At 44.5% G+C, this 25,087-nt stretch overlaps 1 protein-coding gene across 1 annotated transcript in view; it reads right to left on the reverse strand.

Annotated features, from left to right (window-relative positions):
- The window catches only part of LOC121577601 (protein kinase C delta type), a 28,558-nt gene extending 4,508 nt beyond the window's left edge, over positions 1–24,050 (reverse strand). Inside the window, exons 1-13 of the mRNA XM_041891333.1 lie at positions 23,913–24,050; positions 5,892–6,027; positions 5,419–5,618; positions 5,258–5,327; positions 4,440–4,596; positions 3,872–3,903; positions 3,585–3,670; positions 2,701–2,830; positions 2,522–2,622; positions 1,607–1,706; positions 1,296–1,426; positions 884–1,057; positions 554–645 (exon numbers count right to left, since the gene is read on the reverse strand). Of these exons, the coding sequence (XP_041747267.1) occupies positions 554–645; positions 884–1,057; positions 1,296–1,426; positions 1,607–1,706; positions 2,522–2,622; positions 2,701–2,830; positions 3,585–3,670; positions 3,872–3,903; positions 4,440–4,596; positions 5,258–5,327; positions 5,419–5,618; positions 5,892–6,006 (1,388 nt within the window). The 5' untranslated portion in view covers positions 6,007–6,027; positions 23,913–24,050. The remainder of the gene's footprint in view (positions 1–553; positions 646–883; positions 1,058–1,295; positions 1,427–1,606; positions 1,707–2,521; positions 2,623–2,700; positions 2,831–3,584; positions 3,671–3,871; positions 3,904–4,439; positions 4,597–5,257; positions 5,328–5,418; positions 5,619–5,891; positions 6,028–23,912) is intronic.
- Positions 24,051–25,087: the final 1,037 nt, after the last annotated feature.

Genomic DNA, 25,087 nt, shown 5'->3' on the forward strand with positions numbered 1-25,087 from the left:
TATAGCTGGCAACAGTGGAGAAGTGAATGTCTCCTGTCATCTCACCTGTCCTGAGCATAGAGGGGATAGAGGCGCCTAACGACTGAAAAACTTGAACACCACTATAACTAAGCACCAGTTAGTTTAACATCCCGTTTCAGATCCACACTCAGAAGGGCTCAACAGCCACGAGACTCTGTACCTCCTCTGTGTTTGACCTCACTCAAACTATCTGAATCTATACACATCAGTCTTTCTCTTGTGGGACTCCTGCAAAAACAAATACAGTCACACTGACAGACAGAGACACACACACTCCTTCGCATTGGCGAACAGCTACCCATGGACGGTGACTAACCCAAAATCCACCAATGCACCATTTCCCTGTATGTAGCAGGGAAAGCCCATAACCCCATAACACACAGCCACAGTCTCACACTGTGTAAACACCGTCTTTGCTTTATGGCTGTCTGGTTTCCATCAGAGTATTGGTGGTGAGTGTCTGTGTCTCTATGAGTAATAGTGACATTAGGGGTGTGTATTGATCTCTGTCTGTGTGACTGGCGAAACTCACGTTGCTCTGTAGAGGTCAAAGCGTCCCTTCTCCTGAATATGGAACATCAGGTCTCCTCCATTCAGATATTCCATGACAAAGAACAGGTGTTCCTGTGGAAAACACGGTCAAGGTCAGGCATCATAACACATACTGTAAAGCTACCTAGTACAGTAGTAGTGTAATAAGCTATGATAGCGAGTTGATGTGTTTACATCACTTCTTATTGGAGACAGCTTTTGTAGACCCTTATCGGTATTACTAATGCTAATCAGAAAAAAACGGTGTAAAATAACAAGAATGACACACAAAAAGGGGAGCGAGGAGTGTGTGTAGGGTTACAGTCCGTACCTTGGACTGGAAGGTAGAGTAGAGGTGTGTGAGGAAGGGGTTGTCCCAGGCCAAGGCCAGGACTCTCTTCTCCACCATGGTACACTCCACATCATCATCCATCAGCACTACGTCTTTCTTCAGAGCCTTCACCGCAAACCACTCCCCCTGACCTTTCAACTCTGCCAGCAGGACCTGGGAGAGAAGGGAGGGTTGAAGAGAGGAGGGACAGTAGAGGGAAGAACATGAGAAGAGAGAAAAAGAACAGAATAAAGGAAAGAAGAGAAAACAAAAGAAGAGGGGAGAGCCTGATTCAATATTATATTGGTGGTAATATTAAAGTCTGTTGTCCCTACTGCTTTCCTGTATGTGAACTGTACTGTGGTGACCTTTACTGCTCTGGAATCCTGAATGTCTGCTGTACCAGGCTTACCTTGCCAAAGCTGCCCTTGCCTAGGACCTTGTGAAAGACAAAGTTGTCTACGTTGATGAGTGTCAGGTGGGTGAGGCGAGATGGGGGGCGCGGGCTGGAGCCCTCCCACAGCCTGCCATAAGGGGGGCCGTCTGGGGAACACACACAGGTTATAAGGTCATCATCACAATGGTCATCATCATCATCATCATTATAATGTATAAATATAAAAACATATTTTACTCCAAAGCATCCACACAAACTTGATTTCAGTGAATTTAACATAACACCTCATCAAATATGTTCATGAAATCAAACACACACAGACTGACCATTGACATCCAGACCACTAGTGGAATTCCTATTGACTTCCTCATAGACCCCTATATCTGGGTCAGGTAGGGTTGGGTCCAAGCGCCGAGTGGAGGATTTCTGAAAGACATAAAAGAGATAAAGGGAGAGATAATATGCATACAGAAGGGTGATGAGAGGGAGAAACAAATAAATACACCTTCGTTGTCACCATTGACAGATACCCATAAACCAAGATGCATACACTGTATGGGGGATATGATTGGCACAGGGACAGTGCTGTAAAAGACTGTAGTTGACGGTTATTGAGCATTTCATTTGACCACACTGTTATAAGGCCTACATAATGCTGACATAAGAATGACATAGCAGCTTATTCAGTCAGACCATAGTCATAACATGATAGTTAAACATAGTGTCCAGGGGAAGATAGTTATTGATTGCTATTGGCTAGACAGGGCCATGATAAGGAGCATTAGTGTTATTGGAAGCCTCAGCACCTCAACAAGTCTTCCTGAACTTAAACACACCAGGGCTTAGTTTTTCAAAGGTTATCTATCTGGATTTCACCGATGGATAGGATTAAATGCATAGAAATAGAATGAATGGAACGGACAAATCATTGACTTTAATGGGGACTCCCGGTCTATTCATTATTTTTCTATGCATTTAATCCTATCCGATAGCCGAAATCCGGAACTTTTTAAAAACTGGGCCCAGGACAAGAAGCTCAGGTTCCCATAGCCATACAGCTAGATCTGGGTCAGGTGTCATTCACACACATTCAGTAACATCTGTCAACACACACACACATTCACGCACACACAAATATACATACATGCACTAACACACACAAACACCCACACTTGCAAGAACACACTTCCACACACATGCCTGCACGCTTGCACATACACACAACCAGCTCCCTCACTCACCTGGCTAACTTGAGTAAGTGCTTCAGCCAGTAGTTTCTGGTTGATTCCACAAAGGTTGGCCACTTTATCCTGACACTTATGATGCACATTCATGGCACAATCTAGGAGAGCATAGAAGAGTTACAGTATCCAGTTAAATACAATGACAATGCAGACACAACACACACACAGCTCCTTACCTTCACACTTCAGGCCCTGCTTCACCAGGCCCCACAGCAGACTGCCACAGTGGTCACAGAAGGTGGGACTCATGTAGTTGTGGTTCTTGAAGCGGTGTGGCATGTCAATCTTAAAGCGCTCCTTATGGAACTGTGATGGAGGCACACACAACTCATCAACAACCAGATCCATCAGTACCGGGGGGAGAGACACCTGGGAGGGAGTGTCTCTCTCTCTCCATAGACTGACAGGCACACTTTCTCTTGGTCTCCTCTCCTGCTCTCTCTAGTCTAGAGAGGGGGCGACACCGGGGGGTCTCTCTCTCTCTCTCTCTCTCTCTCTCTCTCTCTCTCTCTCTCTCTCTCTCTCTCTCTCTCTCTCTCTCTCTCTCTCTCTCTCTCTCTCTCTCTCTCTCTCTCTCTCTCTCTCTCTCTCTCTCTCTCTCTCTCTCTCTCTCTCTCTCTCTCTCTCTCTCTCTCTCCTCCTCTCTCTCTCTCTCTCTCTCTCTCTCTCTCTCTCTCTCTCTCCCCCCTCTCTCTCTCTCTCTCTCTCTCTCTCTCTCTCTCTCTCTCTCTCTCTCTCTCTCTCTCTCTCTCTCTCTCTCTCTCTCTCTCTCCTGACAGGCACACTCTCTCCTGACAGGCACACTTTCTCCTGACAGGCACACTTTCTCCTGACAGGCACACTTTCTCTTGGTCTCCTCTCCTGCTCTCTCTAGTCTAGAGAGGACCTTATATAAGCCCCTCTCTCACTCAGAACACACCCCTTACGTTAGCGTGAATGGAGATTCCCTCATGTTTGAATGGAACAGAAAACTCATAGGGAGTAAACTCCACATTGGATTGACACATGGACAAGTAAATACGTTTATTAATTAATTAATTAAATAGTTGTCCCAACGTACCACAGTGTCCCGGCTGTTGGCTGCCGTGCCCGTACACCTGCCGATGATCTTGTCGATGCATTTCTTGTGAATAGCTGCATTGCATTCTGGGAGAGAAGGGATAAGGAGTACATTAATGGCAGGTGAGCACTGTTCATACAGGCAGATATTGAAGTCACTGGTAGGGCTGTATAATCTGCTCTGCATTGAGGTAGTGTTTATAACTACAGTTTTTATAGATGTGGATCTATGAAGTTGTGTGTATGTGGTTGTATAGCAGTAGGTTGTCCACATTATTGTACACTTACGTCTGCACTTGTACCCTTGCTTGTTGAGCCCCCTGTAGAATACAAAGGTACGGGAGTGAGAGATTGTGGAGGGCCAGTGAGGATGAACGGAGACAATGTGAGAATGTAGTATATAGATGACAGGTCTAATGTTAATACAGCAGCACACAGAGACTCTTCCACCCTCTCTACAGACACAACCTGTTCTAGTAGAACACACTACAGGATGAAAATAAATGACTAGTAGTGGAAGCTGTGCTGATTTTGCAAATACAGTGCTAAATGTTGATATTGTGTGGTTATTTCCAGACAATGCAGGACTTCTGACCCGCTCCCCGAGACACCAACCCCTAAAGTTAGATAGATAGGAGGAGATCAGAGGCCATACTAAGACATTGCCTTATCTTATCGCTCCACTCAGTCTCTCAGTATAAAGTAGACCGACCAAGACATTGCCACTTAAATTAGATTGGAACTGATAATACAACTTGTAAATACGGAATCACTTCGGTTAGCATGAAGCCACAGAAAGTAGAGCTAGGAGTAAAGAGCCATGAGGACAGACGGCTGGACAGATTGAATAACTGACCAGACAAACTCTCTGCAGACGGAGCAGAAGGTGGGCTGTCTGAAGAAGGTGGCGATGAACTCGTGACATTTGACCTCGTGGATCTTGGCCTGTTTGATGGCTCCTCGTCTGCGGTTTATGGTGGGACCCCCTTCCTCCTCCTTCGTGGGCTTGCCCTCTATGGGTGACAGGGAGAGAGTCAGGCTAACAGCAGAGCGTTATGGTTAAGAACCATTACTGTAGCGTTAGGAATAGTAGTGACAACATTTGGAGTGCTTGGTCCACTGTTGGTATGAGAAAACAGGCAAAACCTTACAGAGCAGCCAGTTAGAGAACTATGTTTAGAAAACCCAACAGACAGGTTTTCATATACAAGACCTATACATGACTGCAATAATGTGTGTGTGTGTGTTTCTGTGTGTGTGTGTGTATGTGTGTGTGTGTGTATGTGTGCTTGAGTGAGACAAATGAGAGGGGAATAGATAGCACGTACACACAGTAGAGGTTGAAAAAAAGATAAAGACTTTAGAACAGGGGACCAGGGACTCTGGGGCTTATTCTGTAGATATGATTCAATGCAGTGGACATTTACTCCCAATCTCTCCAAGTCCTCTCTGTCCATTCTGACACACACACACAAACAAACAGTCTGCTCTGTTACCTCTTGCTCCGTCTGTACTCCAAAAATTAGCATTGAACAGATGAGAACCAAGGCAACAGACAGACAGCTTCAGAGTGACAAACATGACATTTTAAATATACATCAAAAACAGACCAGATAGGAGGGGCACAGAGGAGGATGAGAAGATGAGAGGTGGGCTTCATCTCCTGAGTCTCACCTGTATCAGTTGCTCCCTCCAAGAAGTACTGCACTGCCATCATCACCTTCCCTGAGGGCTGCAGGTCCACCTGAACACACACACACACAATCATCTGAAAGTTAGACACACAATTCATGCAGGACAGTAGAGAATCACACTGTAGCCACAGTCCCTCTTACCCAGAATTCAGCGCGGCCGTTGGCCTTTTTGCAGCGCTCGGCAAGGACAGACACGCCCACTGTGACTTCGGCCAATGGCTCCTCGGCGGTCTTCATCAGCAGCACCTGCAGGACACGCCCCTCGTAGATGTGAGCGTCGAAGCTGGCCTTCCAGGCTGGGAACATGGTGGGCTTCTTCTGAACCAGCATCTTACCACGCTCTGGAGAGAAGGAGGGAGAGAGGGAAGGAGAGAGAGAGTGGTTAGATAGAGGTTAGAAAGAGAGGTTAGATAGAGATTGATTTCTTTCATACTCTTGTCTAGCAATCTAAAAACCTGCATATCTGTACCACACTGGTCCTCGTGCATGACTTTCATAGGACATACAGTATACAGTATTTAATGACAGGGTTACAATATAACTGTATGGGACAATGGGACTAATATATTCCTACTATAACACACTAGTAACTATAGTAATAGTCAGATTCTCACCGGTGGTGAGGGCCTCCTTCATCTTGATGGCACAGAAGGGGGTTTCAGAAGGGGCCAGGGGGGACAGAACACCCAGGTCGTAGGAGTTGAAGGTGATCCGCAAGAAGGGCGCCATGGTGACGTGTCACTGGGCCACCTGTTCAAAGACATGACCAAGCAGAATGTAACCACAGCAACACATTTGTAGTAACAGTCCATCACTCAGCCTTCTGTTCATACGCACATGACAGCCGTGATTCAGTTAGATGTAGGTTATTAATTTGAGTCAGTTTGCTTCAGCAGGAAAATAATCCTGCAGCAACAGGAAATGTCAATTGTTATGTGGATTATAATTAACTGACATTTTTTGTAGGGGTTGATAAATTTTTCAAGTCTGACATTTTTAAGTGGAAATTACAAAATGTATAAGCCTTTTTAAACCTTGAATACACCACTTGAAATTTTTCCTGCAACAGGATTATCAAATTAAGATACGGCATCTGAACTTCACCATCGGTGATGAGAGCTATACACACATGCGCACACACACACACATACACACACACACACCCAGCATCATCAGTCACATGCTACTAATATGGATATTTGTTTCATTCATTGTTTGATCATTGTAAAAGTATAAGCAAAGCCTGTGTGATATGTATCCACTCAAAGATGACAAGAAAAATGTATAAGGTAGAGGGAAAGGAGGAAAGAGGGAGAGAAAGGGAGAAGAGATTAGATATCAGTCCTATAATTGAGTCATATGACAGAAAGAGATTGTGTGTGTGTGTGTGTGTGTGTGTGTGTGTATGTGTGTTTGTGTGTGTGTGTGTTTGTGAGTGTGTATGTGTGTGTGAGTGAGAGGGTGTGTGTGTGAGAAAGAAAGAAAGAGATTCTATGAGTCACCTAAACAAGCAGAAACTCTCTCTGTGAAATAGGCCTGATATCCATCACTGAACTAACTAATGATAAAACCAGAGAGCTGAGAAACAATGCCCTTCTCACATATCTCACATACTGTAACATGTAGACTCTGACTTTAACCGGTAGTTCACAGTGTCATTAAACTTAAACTGACACTGACGGTTCAATCTCACATTAGGATAATCCTAATCCAAACCAACACACACATAGGCTACAGTAGGAACACAGAAAGGCATGGTATTTATGCACTTCTGTCAATGACAGCTGCTTTCGTCATTTTGTCCGTGAGAATGTATGTATGGTGTGAAACTATAGTAGCAGTTATTGAAGAATGTGCATGTGCGTGTGTGTGATTCTCTCTGGGTGTAGCTCTGGGAGTGAAGGTATTTCCCTGCATTCCTGGGATGGAGCAAGTCTCAATATGTCCAAAGTCTAAAGAGAGTTCCTCAACAACATACCAGTGTTTCTGTTCACCAGCTCTACACCACCACCCATACACATCAACAATAAGTCAGGAGACAAGGAAATGGTGGCAAAAACAAGGAAAGAAAAAAAGAACAAGTAATAGGGAACAGAAAAGAAGCGGAAGAGAGACAGACAGAGAAATGTCATGCAGTGTGTACTAAAGGAGGTGTCCATGTGTTCAAGCTTTGAGCTGTGCTGCTTTCGGGTGTTGCTCAATAATAAACTCTGTGTGTGTGTGTGTGTGTGTGTGTGTGTGTGTGTGTGTGTGTGTGTGTGTGTGTGTGCGTGCCTGTGTGTGTGTGCCTGCGTGAATGCCTGTGCATTACCAGGGAATCACAGAGATTGATATTGATTACCTATCAGATCATAGCCTTGGTTGACAAGGTCGAGGGACTCTTTCTATGTTCTAGATCCATTGTTAACTAATCTTGTCCACCAGTTAGTTCTCGCTCTGTACAGTATATGTTGTAGCAATTGAACCTAATAATAATAATAATAACAACAATAATACATTCTATTTATATAGCGCTTTTCAAGGACCCAATGTCGCTGTGAGCTCATAATCCCTTCCTTTTCATATCTCTCTCTATCTTTCTTTCTTATTGTTTTGTCCCATGCAGACATGCATTCGTACATCTTCCCCTTCTGACTCACAGACAGCTGACTGACAGCACCTCAGACAATGACATCTGTCTCTATTTGAACAAATCTAACACAATGGTAAATCAACTGCAGGCAACTGTTATTGGTTCAGGGGTGTGTCAGAAATATTTTTGCTATTTTCACTATCACAATTATTGGCGCACTTGGTTTTGATGAATAAACAAGTTGTGGGTGTGTCGAGGCTTGGTCTCTCACTGGCCAATCAGAGCGTGCGCAATGGCGAAATATGTGGTTGCTTCAAGTTGTGTATTTACAGTCTTTTATGTATTGCCATGGAATCAACTCCAATTCCAATGTTAGTCCGTTATAGTTTGTTAAATGACTTACAGAAACTAAATAACAAAATGTAGACCTATCTTTGCTAAATACGTTAAGTAATTGCTTGGTTTTATTGTGAAAATATATACATAGAATTCGCACTGATATAGGGGCTAGGCTTACTGTAAATTGCATTTTGGCTGAGCATGGACATGCCAAACGTTGTCAATAAGCAAGATTAAATTAATGATTGATAAGGCCTAAAAAGAGAACGAATAATCCTAATCAAATTGAAACAACAACTTGTTTTAAATCGGCTGTCACACTTAGAGGCACCATAATTTCTCCCCATGGGTATATAATATTAAAACAACGCAGACTATTGAGGGTTTTACGCACATCCAAACTTTTCACAGTAGCTGGACAAAGATCCAATATAAATAGAAGGGGAGAATGTCCACACACCGTTATACTGCTCCCAAATAGGCCTATGTTTTATGAACATAATCGGAATGTCAGCTCACTGTTTTACTCCTCTCAAACTTGATCATTGAATAAAGCTTTGGTGAATGAGATTTATTTCCAAGAGGTTTCAGGAGCCAAACCCTTTATCGACAGTCTTGACTACTTCACAATTGCATTGGGTAGACAAAAAAAAAAGGCTTAATTGAGAGGAGGTGAGGCTATACTTGGTTTTTAATTAAATTTAATGAAATGGGAAAAAAACATCAGGTTTTTATGTTTCTAAATACAGGCACCAAAAGCACATTATGCTACTCTTGTTCAATGGGCATATGGGCGGTGTGCGTCACGGCTGGATAGTCGGAGTTTCCGCTGTCAAAAACTGTGTTAACGCTCAAACCAGCTTTTGGTTGGTCTTAAATATCCCTATCAGCGCTCCCTGAAATTAGCACTTTGGATCATGTTTTTAAGGACACACCTCAAATATTTCCACCTCTCCCATCTGAGCGCAAGCGTGCTGATGTTAGACAGGTAAATTGCCGAACCTGGCGTTAGAGCTGGAAAATGCCAGTGCGCCAGTTTTTACATGACGAAATTGAAACTAACGCGCGTTTGACACGAGCGCTGCCTTAACAGCAGCCGAAAATAGATCCCACTCTCTGTCAGAGAGCTGTTTACACTGCGTGTCTGTGGTCTGTCAAACCATGGAAGGGATTCGTAGTTTTTTTAATCGCTTCGGTGCAATTTTCACAACTCTTAGTACAAAACCCAAAACAGATCAATAAGGCAGTTGTTTCAAAATTCTAAGGACATTTTCAATTGACTAAGTACATCACACAAAATCATACAGTCACTTTTTCACCAAACTTAATAAGTGTTTAATGTAGATACATGTTTCACACTGCAATGTTGGTAGAGCATGGCGCTTGCAACGCCAGGGTTGTGGGTTCGTTTCCCACGGGGGGCAGTATGAAAATGTATGCACTCACTAACTGTAAATCGCTCTGGATAAGAGTGTCTGCTAAATGACTAAAATGTAAAATGTAAATACATGTTCATATAAAGTAATTGCCTTTCACAATGCAATGCTCACATTACTTTTGACATGATTCTCTTCTCTTTTGTTAAAATATATTTTACTATTACTTAATCCAACTGCTCTTAATTGATGATCACTTAAACATTTGGTAAAAGTCAAGTCAAAGTCAATACTGTAAACTGGTTTGTCTGCTACAGATTAGCAGATGTTACAGCTGGTGGAGCAAAATGCTTGTGTTTCTAGTTCCTACAGTGCAGTAATACAATATCAATTGGGGGGCGGGACTCATACTGCTTTACTAAAATTGCATTGGCCAATACAGTGCTGTAATACTGTAATATATGCCATTTACATAGCAGACGCTTTAATCCAAAGTGACAACAGTCCACACATTTTGGTATGTGACCCCAGTGGAACATGTATGACTGTCATCCCCATGAGCGTTCCACCCTCCTTCAGGCCATGGATGATGCATGGCTTGGATTCGCCATGCCAAAAGGTTTTTCCCCAGGTGCATGAACAATGAGGATATTCACTGCAATTTCGATGGGAACCTATGGTCAAATGCTCAAGACAGGCTTGATGCAAACTAGTGCCTGCTAAACATTGTTAATTTAATTTCTTCAATGATCACACCTTTTTTATTTTATTTTATTTATTTCACCTTTATTTAACCAGGTAAGCCAGTTGAGAACAAGTTCTCATTTACAACTGCGACCTGGCCAAGATAAAGCAAAGCAGTGCGATAAAAACAACAACACAGAGTTACATATGGGGTAAAAAAACATAAGGTCATAAAATACAACAGAAAATATATATACAGTGTGTGCAAATGTAGCAAGTTATGGAGGTAAGGCAATAAATAGGCCATAGTGCAAAATAATTACAATTAGTATTAACACTGGAATGCTAGATGTGCAAGAGATTATGTGCAAATAGAGATACTGGGGTGCAAAAGAGCAAAATAAATAACAATATAGGGATGAGGTAGTTGGGTGGGCTAATTTCAGATGGGCTGTGTACATGTGCAGTGATCGGTAAGGTGCTCTGACAACTGATGCTTAAAGTTAGTGAGGGAGATAAGAGTCTCCAGCTTCAGAGATTTTTGCAATTTGTTCCAGTCATTGGCAGCAGAGAACTGGAAGGAATGGCGGCCAAAGGAGGTGTTGGCTTTGGGAATGACCAGTGAGATATACCTGCTGGAGCGCAGACTACGGGTGGGTGCTGCTATGGTGACCAATGAGCTAAAATAAGGCGGGGATTTGCCTAGCAGTGATTTATAGATGGCCTGGAGCCAGTGGGTTTGACGACGAACATGTAGTGAGGACCAGCCAACAAGAGCGTACAGGTCACAGTGGTGGGTAGTGTATGGGGCTTTGGAGACAAAACGGATGGCACTGTGATAGACTACATCCAATTTGCTGAGTAGAGTGTTGGAGGCTATTTTGTATATGACATCGCCGAAGTCAAGGATCGGTAGGATAGTCAGTTTTACGAGGGGCATGTTTGGCAGCATGAGTGAAGGAGGCTTTGTTGCGAAATAGGAAGCCGATTCTAGATTTAACTTTGGATTGGAGATTCTTAATGTGAGTCTGGAAGGAGAGTTTACAGTCTAACCAGACACCTAGGTATTTGTAGTTGTCCACATACTCTAGGTCAGACCCGTCGAGAGTGGTGATTCTAGTCGGGTGGGCGGGTGCCAGCAGCGTTCGATTGAAGAGCATGCATTTAGTTTTACTAGTGTTTAAGAGCAGTTGGAGGCTACTGAAGGAGTGTTGTATGGCATTGAAGCTCGTTTGGAGGTTTGTTAACACAGTGTCCAATGAAGGGCCAGATGTATACAAAATGGTGTCGTCTGCGTAGAGGTGGATCTGAGAGTCACCAGCAGCAAGAGCGACATCATTGATAAACACGGAGAAAAGAGTCGGCCCAAGAATTGAACCCTGTGGCACCCCCATAGAGACTGCCATAGGTCCAGACAACAGGCCCTCCGATTTCACACATTGAACTCTATCTGAGAAGTAGTTGGTGAACCAGGCGAGGCAGTCATTTGAGAAACCAAGGCTATTTAGTCTGCCAATAAGAATGCGGTGGTTGACAGAGTCGAAAGCCTTGGCCAGGTCGATGAAGACGGCTGCACAGTACTGTCTATTATCGATCGCGGTTATAATATCGTTTAGGACCTTGAGCGTGGCTGAAGTGCACCCATGACCAGCTCGAAACCGGATTGCATAGCGGAGAAGGTACGGTGGGATTCGAAATGGTTGGTGATCTGTTTGTTAACTTGGCTTTCAAATACTTTCGAAAGGCAGGGCAGGATGGATATAGGTCTGTAACAGTTTGGATCTAGAGTGTCACCCCCTTTGAAGAGGGGGATGACCGCGGCAGCTTTCAATCTCTGGGGATCTCAGACGTTACGAAAGAGAGGTTGAACAGGCTAGTAATAGGGGTTGCGACAATTTCGGCAGCTAGTTTTAGAAAGAAAGGGTCCAGATTGTCTAGCCCAGCTGATTTGTAGGGGTCCAGATTTTGCAGCTCTTTCAGAACATCAGCTGTCTGAATTTGTGTGAAGGAGAAGCGGGGGGCATGGGCAAGTTGCAGCGGAGGGTGCAGAGTTGGTGGCGGGGTAGTGGTAGCCAGGTGGAAAGCATGGCCAGCCGTAGGAAAATGCTTGTTGAAATTCTCGATTATTGTAGATTTATCGGTGGTGATAGTGTTTCCTAGCCTCAGTGCAGTGGGCAGCTGGGAGGAAGTGATCTTATTCTCCATGGACTTTACAGTGTCCCAAAACTTTTTGGAGTTAGTGCTACAGGATGCAAATTTCTGTTTGAAAAAGTTAGCCTTTGCTTTCCTAACTTCCCTGAAAAGTTGCATATCGCGGGGGCTATTTGATGCTAATGCAGTACGCCACAGGATGTTTTTGTGCTGGTCAAGGGCAGTCAAGTCTGAGGAGAACCAGGGGCTATATCTGTTCTTAGTTCTGTATTTTTTGAATGGGGCATGTTTATTTAAGATTGAGAGGAAATTACTTTTAAAGAACAACCAGGCATCCTCTACTGACGGAATGAGATCTATATCCATCCAGGATACCTGGGCCAGGTCAATTAGGAAGGCCTGCTCGCTAAAGTGTTTTAGGGAGCGTTTGACAGTGATGAGGGGTGGTCGTTTGACCGCGGACCCGTTACGGACGCAGGCAATAAGGCAGTGATCGCTGAGATCCTGGTTGAAGACAGCGGAGGTGTATTTCGAGGGTAAGTTAGTCAGGATGATATCTTTGATCACACATGGTATAGAAATTATGGAAATTTGATGTTCAGTCAATTTTAATGGGTAGTGCAAGTGTATTGCCTAATGTGAAAACAGTGTAATGTACTGTAATTTACAGTACTATAGCATACTACATTCAAAGGGCAATTTGTATGTGTCTTAAATTTTTTGCTATTGGATTAACTGGTTGTACCTGGCGCCGACGAAGACGAGCTCTTACGAAACTTTGCAGTATTTTGTTTTTTTTATGTATTATGTTTTACATTATTAGCTCAGAAAGTGTTTTGTATCATTACATACAGCCGGGGAAAACTATTGGATATCAGAGCGGCGGTAACTCACCAGCATTAAGACCAGGAATACGACGTTCCTGAAGCAGATCCTTTGTTTGCTCTCCCCAGGGCAACTGAATTGATTCCAGCGGCTGACCCAAAACATCGCTGGCGGAGGATAGGCACTCGAGGCGGCCTGCTGGTTAGCCTTAGGAGGCGCGCACACCACCCACCGTTTCCAAGTATACTACTCGCTAATGTTCAGTATCTGGTTAACAAGGTTGACGAACTCCGGGCAAGGATTTCTTTCCAGAGAGATATCAAGGCCTGTAACATACTTTGTTTCACGGAAACATGGCTCTCTTGGGATATTCTGTCGAAATATGTCCAGCCAGAGGGGTTCTCAGTTCATCGCGCAGACAGGAATAAATATCTCTCCGGGAAGCAGAAGGGCGGAGGTGTGTGTTTCGTGATTAATGACTAATGGTGTAATTGTAGTAACATACAGGATCTCGAGTCCTTTTGTTCACCCGACCTAGAATATCTCACAATCAAATGGCGACCGTAATATCTCCCAATAGAATTTTCTTTGGTTATAGTCACGGCCGTGTATATCCCCCCTCAAGCCGATACCACGATGGCCCTCAAAGAACTTCACTGGACTTTATGCAAACTGGAAACCACATATCCTGAGGCTGCATTTATTGTAGCCGGGGATTTTAACAAAGCAAATTTGAGGACTAGGCTGCCGAAGTTCTATCAACATATCGACTCAGTAATCAGCTGCCAAAATCCTCGACCATTGCTAATCGAACTTCCGGGATGGTTATAAGGCCCTCCCCTGCCCTCCTTTCGGCAAATCTGACCACGGCTCCATTTTGCTCCTCCCTTCCTATAGGCAGAAACTCAAACAGGAAATACCCGTGCTAAGGACTATTCAAAGCTGGTCTGACCAATCGGAATCCACGCTTCAAGATTGTTTTGATCACGCGGACTGGGATATGTTCCGGGTAGCTTCCGAAAATAATTTAGATGAATACATTGAGACGGTGACTGAGTTTATCAGGAAGTGTATAGGTGATGTTGTGCCCACTGTGACTATTAAAACCTACCCTAACCAGACACCGTGGATAGATGGCAGCATTCGCGCAAATCTGAAATCGCGAACCACCGCATTCAACCATGGCAAGGTGACTGGGAATATGGAAGAATACAAACAGTGTAGCTACCCACTCAAGGCAATTCAACTGGCAAAACATCAGTATAGAGACAAAGTTGAGTCGCAATTCAACGGCTCAGACAAAAGACGTATGTGGCAGGGTCTACAGACAATCATGGACTACAAAAGGAAAACCAGCGACGTCTCGCTTCCAGACAAGCTAAACACCTTCTTCGCCCGCTTTGAGGATAACACAGTGCCACTGACGAGGCCCACTACCAAGGACTGTGGCCTCTCCTTCTCCGTGGCCGACGTGATTAAGACATTTAAGCATAACCCCCGCAAGGCTGCCGGCCCAGATGGCATCCCTAGCCGCGTCCTCAGAGCATGCGCAGACCTGCTGGCTAGTGTGTTTATGGACATATTCAATCTCTCCCTTTCCCAGTCTGCTGTCCCCACATGCTTCAAGATGGCCACCATTGTTCCTGTACACCAGAAAGCAAAGGTAACTGAACTAAATGACTATCGCCCTGTAGCACTCACCTCTGTCATCATGAAGTGCTTTGAGAGACTAGTCAAGGATCATATCACCTCTACCTTACCTGTCACCCTAGACCCACTTCAATTTGCTTACCGCCCCAATAGATCCAAAGACGATGCAATTGCCATCACACTGCCCTATCCCATCTGAACAAGAGGAATACCTATGTAAGAATGCTGTTCATTGACTATAGCTCAGCATTCAACACCATAGTACCCTCCAAGCTCATCATTAAGCTCGAGGCCCTGGGTCTGAACCCCGCCCTGTGCAACTGGGTCCTGGACTTCCTGACGGGCCACCCTCAGGTGGTGAAGGTAGGAAACAACATCTCCACTTCACTGATCCTCAACACTGGGGCCCCACAAGGGTGCGTGCTCAGCCCCCTCCTGTACTCCCTGTTCACCCATGACTGCGTGGCCAAGCACGCCTCCAACTCAATCATCAAGTTTGCAGATGACACAACAGTAGTAGGCTTGATTACCAACAATGACGAGACCGCCTACAGGGAGGAGGTGAGGGCTCTGGGAGTGTGGTGCCAGGAAAATAACCTCTCACGCAACGTCAACAAAACAAAGGAGATGATTGTGGACTTCAGGAAACAGCAGAGGGTGCACCCCCCATCCACATCGACAGGACCGCAGTGGAGAAGGTGGAAAGCTTCAAGTTCCTTGGCGTACACATCACCAACAAACTGAAATGGTCCACCCACGCAGACAGTGTGTAGTTCTGTAGCCTGTCAACTATGTGTCTGTCTATCCCTGTTCTCTCCTCTCTGCATAGGCCATACAAACGCTTCACACCGCGTGGCTGCTGCCACTCTAATCTGGTGGTCCCTGCGCGCACGACCCACGTGGAGTTCCAGGTCTCCGGCAGCCTCTGGAACTGCCGTTCTGCGGCCAACAAGGCAGAGTTCATCTCAGCCTATGCTACCCTCCAGTCCCTCGACTTCTTGGCGCTGACGAAAACATGGATTACCACAGAAAACAGAAAAACTCCTACTGCTCTTTCCTCCTCTGACCATGTGTTCTCGCATACCCCGAGAGCATCTGGTCAGCGCGGCAGTGGCACAGGAATCCTCATCTCTCCCAAGTGGACATTCTCTCTTTTTCCCTGACCCATCTGACTATCTCCTCATTTGAATTCCATGCTGTCACAGTCACTAGCCCATTCAAGCTTAACATCCTTGTCATTTATCGCCCTCCAGGTTCCATTGGAGAGTTCATCAATGAGCTTGACGCCTTGATAAGTTCCTTTCCTGAGGATGGCTCACTCCTCACAGTTCTGGGTGACTTTAACCTCCCTACATCTGCCTTTGACTCATTTCTCTCTGCCTCCTTCTTTCCACTCCTTTCCTCTTTTGACCTCACCCTCTCACCGTCCCCCCCTACTCACAAGGCAGGCAATACGCTTGACCTCATCTTTACTAGATGCTGTTCTTCTACTAATCTCACTGCAACTCCCCTCCAAGTCTCCGACCACTACTTTGTATCCTTTTCTCTCTCGCTCTCCTCCAACACTACTCACTCTGCCCCTACTCCGATGGTAATGTGCCGTCGCAACCTTCGCTCTCTCTCTCCCACTACTCTCTCCTCTTCCATCCTATCATCTCTTCCCTAAATCCTTCTCCCTCCGATCTCCTGATTCTGCCTCCTCAACCCTCCTCTCCTCCCTTTCTGCATCTTTTGACTCTATGTCCTCTATCCTCCCGGCCGGCTCGGTCCTCCCCTCCTGCTCCGTGGCTTGACGACTCATTGCGAGCTCACAGAAGAGGGCTCCGGGCAGCCGAGCGGAAATGGAGGAAAACTAGACTCCCTGTCATCTTTTCACTCCCTCCTCTCTACATTCTCTTCCTCTGTTTCCGCTGCTAAAGCCACTTTCTACCACTCTACATTTCAAGCTCCCTCTAACCCTAGGAAGCTCTTTGTCACCTTCTCCTCCCTGCCGAATCCCCCTCCTCCTCCCCCTCCCTCATCCCTCTCTGTGGATGACTTCGTCAACCATTTTGAAAAGAAGGTTGACGACATCCGATCCTCATTCATGAAGTCAAATGACACCGCTGGTCCTGCTCACACTGCCCTACCCTATGCTTTGACTTCTTTCTCCCCTCTCTCTCCAGATGAAATCTTGAGACTTGTGACGGCCGGCCACCCAACAACCTGCCAGCTTGACCCTATCCCCTCCTCTCTTTTCCAGACCATTTCCGGAGAACTTCTCCCTTACCTCACCTCGCTCATCAACTCATCCTTGACCGCTGGCCATGTCCCTTCAGTCTTCAAGAGAGCGAGAGTTGCACCCCTCCTCAAAAAACCTACACTCGATCCCTCCGATGTCAACAACTGCAGACCAGTATCCCTTCTTTCTTTTTTCTCCAAAACTCTTGAGCGTGCCGTCTCTAGCCAACTCTCCTGCTATCTCTCTCAGAATGACCTTCTTGATCCAAACCAGTCAGGTTTCAAGACTGGTCATTCAACTGAGACTGCTCTTCTCTGTGTCACGTAGGCTCTCCGCACTGCTAAAGCTAACTCTCTCTCCTCTGCTCTTATCCTTCTAGACCTATCCGCTGCCTTTGATACTGTGAACCATCAGATCCTCCTCTCCACCCTCTATGAGTTGGGCATCTACGGCGCTGCTCACTCTTGGATTGTGTCCTACCTGACAGGTCGCTCCTACCAGGTGGCGTGGCGAGAATCTGTCTCCGCACCACGTGCTCTCACCACTGGTGTCCCCCAGGGCTCAGTTCTAGGCCCTCTCCTATTCTCTCTATACACCAAGTCACTTGGCTCTGTCATATGCTCACATGGTCTCTCCTATCATTGCTACGCAGACGACACACAATTTTCTGATAACCAGGTGGCGAATCGCATCTCTGCATGTCTGGCAGACATGGATCACCACCTCAAGCTGAACCTCGGCAAGACGGAGCTGCTCTTCCTCCCGGGGAAGGACTGGCCGCTCCATGATCTCGCCATCATGGTTGACAACTCCATTGTGTCCTCTTCCCAAAGTGCAAAGAACCTTGGCGTGACCCTGGACAATACCCTGTCATTCTCCGCTAACATCAAAGCGGTGACCCGATCCTGCAGGTTCATGCTCTACAACATTCGCAGAGTACGACCCTACCTTACACAGAAAGCGGCACGGGTCCTAATCCAGGCACTTGTCATCTCCCGTCTGGATTACTGCTACTCACTGTTGGCTGGGCTCCCTGCCTGTGCCATTAAACCCCTTAAACCTATCCAGAACGCTGCAGCCCGTCTGGTGTTCAACCTTCCCAAGTTCTCTCATGTCACCCCGCTCCTCCGCACACTGCACTGGCTTCCAGTTGAGGCTCGCATCTACTACAAGACCATGGTGCTTGCCTACGGAGCTGTGAGGGGAACGGCACCTCCTTACCTTCAGGCTCTGATCAGACCCTACACCCAAACGAGGGCACTACGTTCATCCACCTCTGGCCTTCTAGCTCCCCTACCTCTACGGAAGCACAGTTCCGCTCAGCCCAGTCAAAGCTATTCGCTGCTCTGGCACCCCAATGGTGGAACAAGCTCCCCCACGACACCAGGATAGCGGAGTCACTGACCACCATCCGGAGACACTTGAAGCCCTACCTCTTTAAGGAATACCTGGAATAGTATAAAGTAATCCTTCTTCCCCCACCCCCCATAAAAAAAAAGGTGGTTGTCCCACTGGCTATCATAAGTTGAATGCACCAATTTGTAAGTCGCTCTGGATAAGAGCGTCTGCTAAATGATGTAAATGTAAATGGTGAAGAAGGCACAACAGAGCCTCTTCAACCTCAGGAGGCTGAAGAAATTCAGCTTGGCACCTAAAACCCAAACTTTTACAGATGCACAATTGAGAGCATCCTGTCGGGCTGTATCACCGCCTGGTACGGCAACTGCACCGCCCGCAACCGCAGGGCTCTCCAGAGGGTGGTGCGGACTGCCGAACGCATTACCGGGGGCAAACTACCCGCCCTTCAAGACACATATGTAACCCGATGTCACAGGAAGGCCAAAAAGATCATTAAGGACATCAACCACCCGAGCCACTGCCTGTTCACCCCGCTATATTACTTGTTAGATATTACTGCACTGTCGGAGCTAGAAGCACAAGCATTTCGCTACACCCGCTATAACATCTGCTAAACACGTGTATGTGACAAATAAAATTTGATTTGATTTGTTAAAATTATCTTTATGTTGTGTTTTGGTGATTAAACCAATGTATTCATTATATTTCCCAGTAAACTTATATTTTGGATCAATGGTTGTGTGGTGAAAGATGTCTACCAACAAAATGAATGAACAATGAAAAGTTTTGAATGTAAGACTACGGTACAAGTGTTACCAGAGTTTTGTACTAAGAGTTTTGAAAATTCACCAAATACTGGTGAAAATAGTACCAAAGCAATAAAAACATTACTGTAATAAATGACCATCTCAGACTGGGAAAGTGTGTTAGTTACTAGTCAGTTGTTATTGGTAGCCAGTTGTGTTTACAAGGCTGTAGATGATTCTATTAGAACGCTCAAAGAAACTGAGCTAAATAAACATAACACATGATACATCACACATGCTATCAAATCACCTGGGTCTTAAACCGAACACTAATAGTGTGTGTGTGTGTGTGTGTGTGTGTGTGTGTGAATGTCCTAACTTTGATGTAGAGAATACAGATCTGGACAGGGAAGTGAAGCATCATTGCATAATCACCCTGCATAGATCAAACAGCGCAACAATGGTAGACTCATGCAAGTAGACATTCAAGCACATACACACATAAGCACACACACACCAACAACTCTTCTTATAGCAGAGAGAGAGCGACACACAAGTGTAAACTTAAAGAAGCACATACAACCTTCCTGACACACACTAGTGAGACAGCAGTCCATCAAGCCCCTACTGTCTATGGCTGTCAGTCATTTATTTCTAAATGTGACCTGGTGAAGCGTTCCTCATTGTCCCAGTTTCACGGCTTCTAGTTGACCCTGCAGGAGACATGACCTGTAGTAGACTATAGAGGAGCTGGACTCTAATCTCCTCCCTCATAACTCAAGTACCTGGGCCAGTATAATCTCGATTAACCCAGAACTAAAGTATTGCGTAATTGGTCAGATGCTCGATTGAGTTCTGGGTCCATACGTTTTACGAGAAGAGTTAGAACGAGGATCGGAACCGGAACGAAGAGCTCCACTCTCTTGCAAGTTACGTAAAGTCTATGGGCCAAATGTCCCCTCCTGAAATTTGAAAGATGCTAACACCTGTGAAATCGTGATTTGTCCAAATAACCAGTGACGAAAAACCCACCGGAACTAATGCTGCTCGTTATCGCACGCATCCCGTTGTATCATGACAGATCTACACTACCATTTATGTTTACGTAGTCTGTCCATGAGAGATTAGGGCCAGTAGTGTACTGTACTATCAATAGTAAAATGTAGGGTTGAAGTCTGTTAACAAACCAACGAAGAGAACAAATACTTATGATCTAACAGAGAGAGGGAGATGAAGGGAGAGAGGGATGAACAGAGAGAGAGCGGTAATGACTACAAGCTTTCTAACACAGACTTAACCTCTAATGGGCCATTCAAAGTGACCATTATTCAGCTGTTACTCTATGACATAACAGATCCAGTGTAGTCACAGCCAAAGCCATGCAGCTAGTGAGCTGAACAATGTTGCAGTGTAGCTGTAAGTCCCCTGTAGCTCAGTTGTTAGAGCATGGCGCTTGCAACGCCAGGGTTGTGGGTTCGTTTCCCACGGGGGGCCAGTATGAAAATGTATGCACTCACTAACTGTAAGTCGCTCTGGATAAGAGCGTCTGCTAAATGACTAAAATGTAAATGTAAAATGCAGCTATGATCTTCTGATCGTTAAGCCGTGCAAATACAAACAAATTGGCTTAAAAATGCTACAATTACAACAGAAAACACCAAGATGGGGGCCTCTAAAATGTTCCCTAAAATTCAGTCCGCTGGCTGCGCCCATTGCCACGGCACTTGTCAAGCCCACCACCTAAACCCCTTTTTAATCCAGAAAGAACCCTGGTAGTGTATGGATAAAGCTGACCACCCTGTGATGGAGGATGCAACACAATGCGCAGTCCAGTATTTATAGTGGGACACAATGGAATAGGAAGTTAAATGGTCACTTTACTCCATGTACCTGTACATACACACACACACACACACACACAAACAAACACAACATCATCATCAGATCAGTTGAAGTTGGTTAACGGGTGGGTGTGCAGAAATCATGTCTTGTTCTTGCTTCATCTGTGTGCTGTTTGTCAGATGTGGATGTGGTTCACATAATCCAGTTGGCATTATGATAAGACACAGTCAGTGGTGACTCTGAAATGCAATGCAACTTAAAAAGGGGCTTCTCTTAGCGGGCAAAGTTGCATACAAAAGTTTGACAGTAAAGTGAACAACAAACATGCAAAACTGGTCATGACATGTCAAGTAATTGGGAAATAAACTGAACAGTGTGGATAAGTGTTTCTCCATCAATGGCAATGCCTTGCATCATGCATGTCACAATGAACCCACGGAATGTCATGATCTTGAGAAACCCCAGAGTGCTTTGAAAGCAAGGTCTTACAAATGGAAAATAATGGTTTCTCTCGTTGTCTCATAATTGAGTAAGGTCTGGCTTTATATAATTAAATGTGTTGACAGTCTGCTCACAATAAGACCCAGGCATTTACATTTGAGAATAATGTGAAGTAGGGGAGACCACGGTTGGTTGTCTCATGGATTGGTTGTCACTGCTTATTATTACTGTGTAATAATTTCAAGATAAACATGTGTGTCCTCTATAGGAGAGGTCATCCATGTTGTCAATTCAGGTCAGGATCACAAAACATTGAGGTGAGAGGAATATTATAATTTTTCATGAGTGAAAGTAAACATTCGTATGCTAAATTACGTTGAAAAGATGCCTAGAATGCATATTTTCCGGACGTTGAAAATACATCTGTTTCACAAGTTTAGACAGCACAGTACAGTGAAGTACAGTTTAATTCAGTACAGTACAGTCCAGTACAGTAGAGCACAGTACAGTTTAGTTTAATTTAGTAAATTAGAGTACACTACAGTACAGTCGAGTACAGTAGGACACAATACAGTACATTATACTGTACTTTACCCTACTGTGCTGTACTGAACTATACTCTACTTTACTGTACTGTATCCTACTGTGCTCTACTGTACTGAACTATACTCTACTTTTCTTTACTGTACTGAATACATTCTACTTTTATTTACTTTACTGTACTGTACTCTGCTATGCTCTACTGTATACTGTGCTGTCCAAACTTGTGAAACACAGACGTCTATGATTGGTTCAGATTTGGTCCAGTCCGGACCTGCTTGTCAAAACTGTGAGTCATGTGACTCCGACTGAGAGTCAGCAACATACACACACACACACGCCATTAACACACACACGTAAACATGCACACATGTTCCTGTTTGAAAAAGTGTTCCTTGTTTCAACAAAAACAGCTTTACCTTTTTCATTTTATCAAAATATTTCATTTTCATCCAAATATCCGATGGTTACTGTTTGTTTTATTAAGCGTTGATATGACGATTTTGAGTGGAGTAAGAACTACAATGTCAAAGCAAATATTAAACTAAGTTGAATACATTTTCACTGCACCCCCAATGTTTTGTTTGTTTGTTTGTTTTATTGTCAAATACACCGGATAGGTGCAGTGAAATGTGTTATTTTACAGTGTCCGCCATAGTAGTATAGAGCAAATTAGGGTTAACTGCCTTGCTCAAGGGTACTTCAACAGATTTTTCACCTTGTTGGCTCGGGTATTTGAACCAGCGACCTTTTGATTGCTGGCCCAAAGCTCTAACCGCTAGGCTACCTGCCGCCCACCAACCAACCCCATCCCACAACAATGAGCCAGATGTTTCACCGGATGTATAAATCTGAAGCATCCGGTTAGCGTTTCCACTCACCACCAAATATGGTGATAAGAGGAAGCCCAGTGGCCGGCAGTGGGAGAAGATGGATTTTGACATTTTGCACATTTTCTCATCGATGAAACATTTGATATCAATACAGTTTTCTGTTTCCAAAACTAAAATCTGTTACGAACAGAGTGGACTAAGTTGTGTAGATCTTTACCAAAGTTTATTTTATTTTGTATTGTTATTTAGGAGTGCACACTTGCACTTCACAAACTAGGTGTTCCCTAAGCGAAGTTTGCAAATACATGATACGAAAGTGCCAAAATCATCTCGCTAGCTCGTGCTTGTCTCTGCCCACCTCCTTACTTGTTCTGCCCACATTGATTCATTTGCTTCCATTGGAAAGGACAGGCTGTGGTCTATCTTGGGTTAGATATAAAAAATATTTGCCCATACTGTGTGACAACCAACCCTGGATGGGGCTGGTTGTCACAAGTGGTGTGTTTAATGGCTTATAACGCTATGTTGGAATAAGATATGAGGATACAAATGTTCCCCATTTCAACCCAAGACCTTGGTCTTTCTCCTAATATTGAAAATAGTATTGTAAAGATATAGCCTAATGGTGTTGAGAAATACACGAATTAGTAAAAAGTATGAAAACCAACCACGGTTTCCCCCATTATTCGACAATGCCAACTTTCTCTTGAAGAATTCATTCGTCCCTTGCACATGAAACTGTACTGTACAATGTTTTACCCGGAATGTAGCGGATTTCAGTGCACGCCACAATCAACAGATAACATTACTGTTGGCACGTTTTCTTCATTTTCGGGGGTTACTAAAATACTAACCTCCTAGTATTCGCGCATGTTTTCGTAAAGTTTCCACTGCACTGTATGTAGCCTAATGTTTTCTTCAATAAAGGCTATTTAAATAATCAACCCAAAAAAAGTATTAAGGTACATTGCAAAACGTAACAACACATAAGTTACAAATGTATATGCGTCTTTCTCAATTGGTAAAATGACCGAAAGTATTTTCCCGTTGACTTACCTCGTCTTGCAAACGTACGGATTATTGATTGTTTCGTGACTGATTTTTTCTTGTCTTCCTTCCCGTTTCTCGTTCTGTGATTCCGTTGATCGAGGAAGTAAGACTACTGCTCGCTTGCTCTGCAGACTGTGGCAATGTGACGTCGACCAGGTAGGCTACATACACACTGCACTGCACTGTGGACGCAACAGTCTTAGCTATTATGCTCAAGTGTCCTCGTTTGGTTTGACAGATTTTTTTATTCTCCTGTGTAACATTGAATGATCTTACTATTGTACACACATCATAAAACATTTATACCAATGGGTGACGATGATTGATTACCCTCTTCAACCTTTGACTTTACAACAGTGCAAATGCTTAGTCAAAACTGCCTCCACTCCCTCTGTGAATTTCACTGTGACTTGTTTCAGTCTTCTAAACAGGCTAGAGCTGAGTGTATGTGCAGTGCTGGGAGTATGTCTGTCCTAAAACTCTGTATGTGGGAGAAGACTTGGGCTGAGTTTTAAGTAAATTGCTGATGTGTGTGGGTTTGGATCACACGGCTAGGCTGTGGGGGTAGTCTGGGTTTGAGCATAACTCTGCGGGTGTGGAGGTGGTAGATTTGGCTGCTGCTAGCACTGTCCCTGAGGCTAAACTGGCGCTAGAACTGCAAATTACTCAACATCATCCAATGTTTCGGCATCTTGTGCAAATATATCCACCCCACACGTGCACTAGCAAGTGCACACATAGGCTCACCGCACAATCACTACTAAAGAGCTCATCCCAGAGTTAAGTGCACATATCAGGGACGGCTTGTTCAATAGGGCGATATGGGCGACGCACTGCCAAACGGGAAAAGGAAGGGATTTTTTTTCTAATCAATTATAAAAAAATAAAAAAATAAAAAATAATTTAAAAAAAGTATAAATTTATAAAAAATTATATCACGGCAACAGCAGTTATCAGTGTTCACGTCTGATCTGACAGCCACTAAATGTCAAATCAGGCTAAAGTCGTGCTTCAAATGGCCCCGCCCGTTTTTTGGGCGATTTCAGTCAGGTTGAAAATCGCCCAGAAGTCTCTCATAGCCTGTCATGTAAAATCTATTTGTTTCACATTTCAAAGCTTTCAATACATTCTCTATGGGTGTCTGTGGGCTTGCACTTACGCGCTTTCGTCATACATAACGT

Source organism: Coregonus clupeaformis, chromosome 12 (assembly GCF_020615455.1).
Source record: "Coregonus clupeaformis isolate EN_2021a chromosome 12, ASM2061545v1, whole genome shotgun sequence".
Taxonomy (NCBI): Eukaryota; Metazoa; Chordata; class Actinopteri; order Salmoniformes; family Salmonidae; genus Coregonus; species Coregonus clupeaformis.